Here is a 10114-nt window from a genome sequence, read left to right as displayed (position 1 = left end):
TCTGTGAATCACCAGGTTTACACACTTCACAGCACTCACCAAAGCACATACCCTCCCCAATGTCCATAATCCCACCCCCTTCTCCCTACTTAATCTTTCTTAAAAAAAAAAAAAAATTAAGACATTCAAAAAGTTAAAAGAATAGTGCCATGAACACCTGAGGCCCACCAACCTGCTTAAAAATGGAAACGTTTGCTCCTAGTCTTCATTCAAGGAGAACTGTCTGAATTGGTTCCAGATCTCAGTACTTAGGAAGAGATGCATATAATATGTGTTGTAAATTCTGTGTCATTTTTGGAGTCATATGAGAGAGATACCTTAGTCTGATAGGTCCTGTGCCAAAAGAAGTCAAGACTCAACAGCTCCATCTTCCCCAAAGCCCTGCATCCTGATGAACAACATGCAGCAACTGAGGGTCCAGCTGGAGAAAATGTTTGAGGCCATGGGAGGCAAGGAGGTAGGTGTCAGGGTGTCAGCAGTTTAGCTTAGAGTCTGGGCTGGTTTAAGCTGAGGGATTTAAATAGACACTGGGGTAAAGGCCTTCTGAGGGAGGGTTTAAGGGGTGCAGGAGGGAAGAAAAGTGTACAAAAACCAGCTCAGCCAAGCATACTTTCTGTGGATACAGTTGGACCCTGAAGCTGCAGACAGTTTGAAGGAGCTGCAGGTGAAACTGAATACAGTTTTGGATGAACTCAGCATGGTATTTGGAAACAGGTCAGTGGCCCCAAGCATACAGCCATAAGAGCCAGGTATGGCCCCTGGCCAGTCCCAAAGCCCCTGCCCCACACCCTCCATCCAGCTGCAGGCATGTGGATCTTTCCTCTCCTCCTGTTGGCTGTCCCTGTTGGAGCTGCACCAGGAGTATGCTGGAATGGGTCTGAGTAGCTGGTGTTGCTCCAAGGACAGTGCGTGTTTGGGCAGGGGAGGGCTGCACTGCGGGCACATGTGTAGTTTTCAGGTGCGGATTGATGAGTGTGTTCGACAAATGGCTGACATCCTGGGCCAGGTTCGGGGCCCAGGGAATGCATCCCCCAACGCCAGGGCTTCAGTGGCTCAGGATGCAGATAGTGTGCTCCGGCCTCTCATGGACTTCCTGGATGGCAAGTGAGTACAGCACTCAGCTGTCCTGTGGGACAGGCAAGGCAGAGGCAATCACATGGAGAAGCCTCTCAGGGAAAGGGGCTCTCAAATTCTAGCTCTAGTCTTACCTGTTACATGGGCCCACAGCCTCACACTCTTTGCCACTGTGTGTGAGAAGACAGTCCTGAAGCGTGTACTAAAGGAGCTCTGGCGGGTGGTGATGAACACAATGGAAAGGATGATTGTTCTGCCTCCACTCATTGACCAGACGGTAAGGACGCTTCCCTTCCACTTCCTCCTGCTGTCTCCTCTATCTTGCTCCACACTTCCTGATCAAGTTTGGAGTCCTCTGCTTTTGACCGATCCCCTCTCTGCCCAGGGCACCCAGCTAATCTTCACCGCTGCCAAGGAGCTGAGCCATCTTTCCAAACTCAAGGTACTGTGGATGTATAGGTTCCTTTTGAGGCTGGGGGTGACAGGATGCTAGGAGGAAGAATATTTGAGCTTTGGAGATGGAAGAGGAAAAGAATGAGAGGAACATGTAATATAAGCTGGCAGATGGGGAAAGACTGTCATGGCAGCCCCAAGCTGTCCTGACGCTATTGCTTTCTCTGGGGTTCCAGGACCACATGGTACGAGAGGAAACCCGGAGTCTCACTCCAAAGCAGTGTGCCGTCCTTGACCTTGCTCTGGACACCATCAAGGTGGAGACCTGCCTCTTCTCCAGTCATACTTCATGTTCCTGGTGTTCCACTCTGCCAAACTGATGTCCCCTGGGCTCTTGCCACCCCACATCCAGAAGAGAGTGATTTTTTATGTTTGTTACTTTCTCTGTTATATCCATATTTCTGCTTGGGAGCAACCAAAAGTTACCTCCTTTATGGTCTCAGATGACTTACCACAGACCCAGAGCACTTATTCCTGGGTTTTGAGTATAGTTCAGTCTACTTAGTTCCTCATTGCCATTCCTGAATATTTTCCACTGGGAATCAATCTTTCAGATCCTCATACCCCAGATCTGGCAGAAATTTCCCTCTTCCACTTATATATAAATTTATTTGGGCTTTCTACTACACATTCCTTCATTCAGCCAGCCAACATGTGCACAGGATGCTGTGCATGAAGGATACAGAGAAAATCAGATATAGTTCCTAGCTTTAAGATGCTACAATAAGGCAGGTACACGTAAACTGTGATATGGGGCAGTTGGGAGAATTATGTTAAAGGATAATGTTCTCTAATAAAAGTTCAGAAGGGTAAAAGAGCACTTCTGGCAGTTCTCTGCCTGAAATGCTTCTATTCCATATCTTTGCTTGTCTGGATAGATCCATACTTCAAAGACCCGCATCCAGGAATGTTGCCATCCTTCACTGCTCCTACACAAATAGTAATTCTTCACCTGAGAGATTGTGACTCTGCATTGTATTCCCGATCTTGTTGTCTATTGAATGGCTTATTGTCCTCATCATCCTCTTTTGGCATCTTCATTGAGCTTCTGCTCAGATAGGATTTTCTCTGAGGACAGTGTGGAAAGCTGCCTCTTTATAAGGGGAGGAGGCTATAGCAGGTATTCTTTTGTCTTTCAGCAATATTTTCATGCAGGAGGTAATGGGCTGAAGAAAACCTTCCTGGAGAAGAGCCCAGATCTGCAGTCCCTACGCTATGCCCTATCTCTGTACACGCAGACCACCGACACACTCATCAAAACCTTTGTGCGCTCACAGACTGCCCAAGGTAAGGCCCAAGGGCTTTGGGTCCCTATCTCCATTCCTTGATACATTTCTGCCTCTAGGGAGTCACTAGCTTCCAGTCCTTAGGAAGGATCCAGGTACTTCTCCAGAGAGCCTATCAAACTCAGATCCCAGGATTTCTTGAGGGACCCCAGTACTCACCCCCACACCATACCCATACCAGACAGGAAAATGACAGGAACCTGGGAAATGTGCCTGAGATTCTTCTTTCAGACATTGCTGAGCTAGTGCATGTTTATCAAGGAGTGCACCCTGTCTGTTAGGAAGTATCTGTCAGGAAGCCTGGAGAATGAGTGATTGAGACACTCGTGAAAACTCATAGCTTTGGGAATCTTGTTGGAAGTTGTCCTGGAGAGAGAAAGCAAAACACTACAGATTGTCTAGTGTGGATGAGAAAAAGGACTAGGAGAGGCAAACTGTGGGAGCAGTTGAAGAGAGGATGTGGATCTTGGGGCTCTGTGCATAGCTGAGGTTCCAGCCTCATGGGTGATGCTCATTTATGCGTAGGGGCCCAGGTAGCTGGTTTTCTCCCAGTGACTTCCAGTCCTTAGAACCCCTCCCTGTCTTTAGGCAGGTGCCTCTATAAACAAAACAAATCTACCTAGAGATGGTTCAGACTGAAATTCAGCCCCTAGCCCTGGATCAGGGCCCTCCCAGAAAAGACTTTCAGGCACATTTATTATTTCATCTGGGGAACCGTGGGTGTGATGCCGAGTGAATCCGATGGCGGGAGTGGGAGAATTTAGGCTTTCCTAGGCTGTGGATTCAGAGCACAGAGCTGACCTGAAGGGGAAGAGGGATCTAAGCAGTTAGACTAGAGTTGATAGAAGGTGAAAAGATGCAAGGGACTTGTAGCACTGCTCCATTTTCTACACCTGTTCTTATTTCAAGTTCAGGATGGGAAGAAGAGAGAGCAAAGGAGTTATGAGCCTTGCTCAAGGGGGCAGGGAGATCTTTTAAAGATCTGTACATGGAAAGACCTTAACATCGGGGAGGATCTGAGTTAATCCAGAAAGACTTTTTAGAAATCCTGAACTTTAAGCTAGATGTAAAGATGAGGAAGGGCTGAAATGGGCACGTATGTGATAAGAGCAAAGGCGGGTACTGCAGGGAGGATCCAGGTGTGTGTGTATACCTTTCGTACCCATTGTTTTATCATTTAAGGCCTAGGAAATTAAAGCCTACAACATCTCTCTTTCCTGGCCTGATGGTCTCAAATACCTTCTCTCTGTATGTTCTTTTGCTTTTCCCCCATGATCTGGTTGATCCTTGACCCATGAAGTCTAATTTGGAGCACTGAGGCATTGACCCCAGCTCTTTGACTTCTCTCTCCACCTCAGCTCTGTGATCCCTCAAGATATGTGTAGAGTTGCTCCAGATGGCTGTTAACACCTTAGACCTCTAACTGATTATTCTTTCTCTGTCCTGCTGCTGCTACTACTTCTTGACTTGCCTGTTCTCACTCAGTGCATGATGGGAAAGGTATTAGGTTTACAGCTAATGAGGACATTCGGCCGGAAAAGGGTATGTTGTATACCTTGCACATGTGAATCTAACATAGGCTAACACTGTTCCCTATGAACTAGAATGAGCTGCTGCTTAGGCTAGCAGTAGGGGAACTATGTGTCAAAGTTCAGAAGCTCTATCCCAAGTCTCAGAGATGAGTGTTGTATTCATACAGTCTGAGAAGGGGTTGACAGTAGTTCTGTCCTCAGGATTCCCCCACCCCTCCACCTGAGGACAGAGTTTTATCTGGGGTGCAGTGTACCGTATTTTATCAAAATAGTGAGACCTCTGCTTAGGGGAGCCTACAAACTGGCCAGAGACTGGGACTTGTGGAGGGGTCCGGGTGTGAATAGGACAAAGTCTGAGCAGGGCAGCCTCCCAACCAGGGACGTCCCGGAATCCAAGGATAGGTGGGAGAGTGGAGAGTATTGCCTTTGGCTAGAAGGGACCCTCATTGTTCCATTGAGACACTGTGGGGTGGCCATAATTCCCAGACAAAAATACAAGGTGGTAATGCTGTCCTTTTCTCTAAAACCTTTCAATGAAAAATTCTTCAGCCTGGGAGATAAGAGAGGTTTGGGGCACCTGAGAGGTTCCCAGTGCATTTTTGGAACATTTCACCTAAGATGTCGTCACCTTAATGTATTTTAATACACAACTGCATTCTTTATCCCCTTGCTTTCCCTTCTCCCATTGCTTACTTCCCCATGACTACTTTGGGTGATTGCTTCAGACTTTAGGATATAAGGTGGTGGCCTCCTAACTCCTCAGTTTTACCTGGGATAATTAGGCCTAAAGTCTTAGTGTTCTTCAGTGAGGGACCAACTGTCCATCTGTCCTTCAGGGTCTGGTGTAGATGATCCTGTGGGAGAAGTGTCCATTCAGGTGGACTTGTTTACACATCCTGGAACTGGGGAGCACAAGGTCACAGTGAAAGGTGAGTGGCACAGATTTACGAGTTGTAGACCGTTTCTTATGCACTAGCCTCATCAATTGAAGGCACAGGCTGTTGTATCTCAGTCCTCCAACTTAGCCTTCCTCCAAGGGGATTGCCACCAGGGGGCTCAAGAACTGGGAACACATGGTGGGATCCCTCACAGGCTTCCTTTGTTCGGGCAGTGGTAGCAGCCAATGACCTCAAGTGGCAGACAGCAGGTATGTTCCGGCCCTTTGTGGAAGTGACCATGGTTGGCCCACACCAAAGTGACAAGAAGAGGAAGTTCACAACCAAATCAAAGAGCAACAACTGGGCCCCCAAGTACAATGAGACATTTCACTTGTGAGTTACGGGGTAGGGGACCTCTAGGACTCTGGGGTGGGGGTGAGCTGGGAGGTAAGACTTGGGAGGGAATGGATTGGATGGTGGCTGGGGTAAATTCATCTGAAGACTCTTTCAGCTCTGGCCTCCTCCCTTCCACCCACCCTATGCTCAACAGCCTCCTGGGAAATGAAGAGGGACCAGAAGCCTATGAGTTGCAAATATGTGTGAAGGATTACTGCTTTGCTCGTGAGGATCGTGTTTTGGGGCTGGCTGTGATGCCTCTGAGGGATGTGGCAGCCAAGGGCAGCTGTGCTTGCTGGTGCCCCTTGGGCCGGAAGATCCACATGGATGAGACAGGCATGACTATTCTCCGGATTCTATCTCAGAGGAGCAATGACGAAGTGGCTCGAGAGTTTGTGAAGCTCAAATCGGAGTCTCGTTCCATAGAAGAGGAGAGCTGAGCACCTAGGTTCCTGTGCCAACCACATGGCATCAGTTCCACAAATCAGTGCCAGTGAGAGTTACTATGTAGCCAGCTTAAGGTCCTCATAGTTGAGAGGCTGACTCCTTCAGTTTGAGGATATTAAAGGAAAAATTGAGGTGATGAAAGTATGGCTTTTCACAGAAGGGGTCACGAATCCCTGGCCAGCAGGTCTATGGTGCTAGGAGCTGGGCTGTGGGTATTACTGCATAGAGAAGTTTTCCATAAAGGGAGGGACAGACATTTCTGAGAGTATCAGCCATTCTTTGTAGACACCCCTCTCCATGCCACACCTTATCCAGCTAGACCCATACATATCAATTATTAGAAGAACAAGTTTAGAGAGCCTGGAGCATGTATCTGGTTAGCTAAATAGTCAGTTGAGCCTCAAGGTGTTGCTGAGCCCTATAGTCTGGATTGGAGTATGGCCAGGGCAGGAATGTACAGAAGAGAATTTAGAGTCTCCCTTGAGCAGGATCCACTGGTTGTGTGTGGCTCCATGAAAACATGGCTTTGAGACTGAACAAGATACCTTCTAGAAATGAGCTGTGCTAATCTTTTCCCCCAAATATGTCATGAGTAGAATGAGGTTCATATGATACTTCAGAGCCCTGAGCAGAATATTCTTTGGAACCCTAGCACTGTAGGCCACCTGCCCAGGAGTCCCCCTCCTTCACTCCTGTAGGAAGGGGAACAATGATGTTTCAGAACATGAGAGGCTATTCCTGTGTGTGTGCACCTGAGGGCTAGTTGAAGGATCCAGGAAAGAGGGCTGTATTTTCTTCTTGGATAGACTCTGAACAAAGCCAAAAATTGTAGAAATCAGTCTAGAAGGAGTCCTCTTCACCTATGGCTACTACCTTCTGGTTGTCCTCTCCTTTGCAGAAGGAATCTAGTCTTTGGCCTCACTCCCTTTCATCTAGGTCAGCTGCTGTTTGCCTCACAGATGTTCAACCCTACAGAAGGAGCTTGGACTATGATCCCTCTGTACAGGCTGGATGGAGGGGCCATCAACATTCCTTGGGAAGTCAAAGACAAATTCTTTTAGAAGGTCATATGAACTTCTCAGCCCTTGATCAGAGAAGTGACATGGTTCTTGGATATCCTTGGTAGCAGCCTCCTGGACCTCCTGAGGACTCGGTGTTATCCACAGTTGTACCAGCCATTACATGTAACAAGAAACTAAGCATCTTTGCTGTTGTTAATTACTGTATGTGCCATTGTCACAGGACATTTTTGGCTAGTCTGTAATAAATTATCTTAGAGCAGCCTCTGGGGTCCGGTAATTCTGTTAAGGTGTGGAAAGCTATAAAAATAACTATCCTGTGTAAGCCTGTATAATGGTAAATTTCTTACCTGACTCTTTGCTGCCTATTCTCCCCAACAAAATAAAACAGCTCTGGGTAAGCACCAAGCAGTAAAGCAGGTAATGTGGGCTAGCATCTTGGCCTTGACCTGAGACTACCAATCCAGTAACAGAGTCATGGGGACCCAAGGTATCAGCTTCCTGCAGAAGGTCCAGAAGAGTAGGAGATGTCATGTGCTAGTAGTATAAACTAGTCCATGTTGTGAGGACAAGGGGATTGCTAGAGGGCTGAGGCTGCCATGTACAGGGCAAAGGAATAGGCCTAAGAGTAGAAATTGAACTTTCATTTGTGAAGATTCAAGGAAATAAAGCTGGAGTAAAAAGTCTCTTCCTATATTGGAAGAAACAAGGTAAAATGAGGCCTCCTGGCAGGGAGATCAGAGAAGCTGACTCAAAAAAGTGCTTACCTAGTTTCTTAACCCTTGTAAGGTGGGAGCTGAGTGGGAGCATAGGATAGGGAATTAACTCCAGACTTCCAGTTCGTCATTCCCATTTGCTTGCTAAATAAATCCTTACAATTCAGTTCCCCAGCCATTTTTAAAACTTCCTACTTCTTCTGGAAGCCATTTGTGCTCTGTCATTTCTGCCTTAAACTTACCTGTTGAATCCACTGTCTTACCTCAGTTCCCAGTATCATAAATGGAATAGTGGCTTTTAGTTCCTCTTATTTGGATATTACTGTGATAATCACCTGCCTCCGTTCTGCCCCAGCCCTCTTCACATACTCTGGTAAGTCTCTCTCCTGTTAAAACTATTCAGTAGTTACCTATTATAGCCTTTGGGCTGAAATTCTAAGATCCTCCAGGACAGTGCAGACACCCCCCTACCATTCATCCTGTAGCTAGCTGTTCTAAAGCTCTTCCCTGTAGTTCCAACCCTACACACACACTGCACTCCTACCCTTCTGTGCCTTTGCACGTTCTGTTCCCCCTTCCTGGAATGGCCTGCGGGCTTTTCCATGCCGCCTAGGTTCTGCTACTTCATGGCAGCCTTTAGGACCCAACCAACCCTGAACCCCTTCACACAGCACTTAAAAGTTATAATTTACTTGTTTGTCCTCCTCAAAAGTCTGTGATCTACCCAAAGGCAGGGTCTGAGTATTTCATCTGTATTCCCCAGCGTCAGGAATTTAGAGCCATGCCAACAGCTACAGGACTGCTTTGGGAAACCAAGGCGGGAGGGGCAGTTGGCGGGCTCCTGAGAAGAGGGGCGTGGTGGTGGGGGGTGCTTATGAGTGGGGGCGTGGTCGGAGGCGGGACTCTGCCCTTAACCCTACCCTGGGGCGCTAGGGCGCCTGCGCAGAAAGCGTTAAGATGGAGATCGGTGAAGTTGACGGCCGCTCGGCAATGGTGAGCAGAAGCGCCCGAAGGTGGCGCCGGAGGAGAGGTTATTGCCTTCTCCCTCCCAACACTGAAGAGACTAACCCTGAAGAGACTACCTGACTGGGGTTCAGCTGTGTGTACTTCCCGCTAATACCTGTCTATCCTCATAATTTCTTGTAAACTGTTCTCCCGATACTCCTGGAGGTTATTGTCCCCCTCCCCATACTTGAGTATACATAAGGGTTTCCCAGATACTCCAGAGAAGATGAGTTTGCCTGAATACCTAGCTAAGGGGATTTTTATTCCCCACCACATACTTCCCAAAGTATGTGGTGGACACATTTACCCAGTTACCTCTTGAAACAGATACCCCCAAACTCCTAGCTAAGGCGCATTCTATTAACTCACGGAGTTTTTCCATTTCTCCAGCAATATCCAGATTGACCGAAAAAAGCATAGATCTTATACTACATTTGACTTGAAAGTGGCACATTTGTTATCATTCTCTCATATGGCACAGGAGACCTACTCCATAAAGAAAAGTCAAACTCTGGCTGGCTACCCACGTCTTGCAACAGCCTTGCACATTTGAATTAGCTATTTAAAACCAGATTTCACATTTTAACAATGCAGATTTACAGCCTTTTTTTTTTTTTTAAGGAGGTCTGTTAACTTTTAACTCACATTCTCACAAAGCAACTGGTGGTTGGAACTGAAAAGCAACTGTTAATGTACTATAGTTCATTATAGACTCCATTACTCTTTGTTTACTTACAGTGAGCTTTGCTTTATTTGCCTGGCATCTGGTAGGCATTTGAGTTTGTGCCCCTGTTGTGAAGATGTAGGACTTTAGTTTGGGCCATTTTTTGAGTCAACACTCTGAGCTTTTAGTGGAAATTGAAATCCAAAGAAGATGGCTAATATGTTTAGATTCTTTTTTGTTTCTGCAGTGTTCCGATTAGGATCAGAAATCGTCCTAATACCTAAAACCCAGGGTGAAATCTGTACCAAAGTCTTTGCGGTAAGAGAATTCAATCAAAATATTTTAAGTAGCTCTCCGGTGCATTTGATCTTGAAGAAAGCCAGTGTGCACAGCCCCTCTCTGATGAGGTCAGGCCAAGGACAAGAAGTTACTTGTTTCTCTTTGAAGACCTAGTTTTATAAGGGCCCAGCTGTACAAGAAGTGTAAGAGATCTGTACAGGAAGTCATGTCTCAAAAGTGCTATCTCCCTTGTTCCAAAACATACAGATGGTAACCTTCTTTCCTCCCTCAGGGAAATAACAGGCCTCATAATAATCAAGAATGGTGATAATCTGGGGTGCCTGGGTGACTCAGTCGGTTAAACA

At 46.8% G+C, this 10114-nt stretch overlaps 1 protein-coding gene across 7 annotated transcripts in view; it reads left to right on the top strand.

Annotated features, from left to right (window-relative positions):
* UNC13B (unc-13 homolog B) overlaps window positions 1-7347 on the top strand; it is a 250768-nt gene extending 243421 nt beyond the window's left edge. For 5 of the 7 annotated variants that reach the window (XM_059411408.1, XM_059411409.1, XM_059411407.1 and 2 more), the window contains 11 exons: window positions 380-457; window positions 626-714; window positions 952-1104; window positions 1228-1351; window positions 1460-1516; window positions 1704-1784; window positions 2667-2814; window positions 4299-4355; window positions 5182-5274; window positions 5457-5616; window positions 5774-7347. In XM_059411408.1, the coding sequence (XP_059267391.1) occupies window positions 380-457; window positions 626-714; window positions 952-1104; window positions 1228-1351; window positions 1460-1516; window positions 1704-1784; window positions 2667-2814; window positions 4299-4355; window positions 5182-5274; window positions 5457-5616; window positions 5774-6059 (1326 nt within the window). In that variant the 3' untranslated portion in view covers window positions 6060-7347. The remainder of the gene's footprint in view (window positions 1-379; window positions 458-625; window positions 715-951; window positions 1105-1227; window positions 1352-1459; window positions 1517-1703; window positions 1785-2666; window positions 2815-4298; window positions 4356-5181; window positions 5275-5456; window positions 5617-5773) is intronic. The other 2 variants (XM_059411410.1, XM_059411411.1) reach the window with 1 other exon arrangement.
* The last annotated feature ends 2767 nt before the right edge of the window (window positions 7348-10114 follow it).

This window comes from Mustela nigripes, chromosome 9, assembly GCF_022355385.1.
Source record: "Mustela nigripes isolate SB6536 chromosome 9, MUSNIG.SB6536, whole genome shotgun sequence".
NCBI lineage: Eukaryota > Metazoa > Chordata > Mammalia > Carnivora > Mustelidae > Mustela > Mustela nigripes.
The sequence above is the reverse complement of the archived record's forward strand: the minus strand, read 5'-3'. Positions and strand labels throughout refer to the sequence as shown.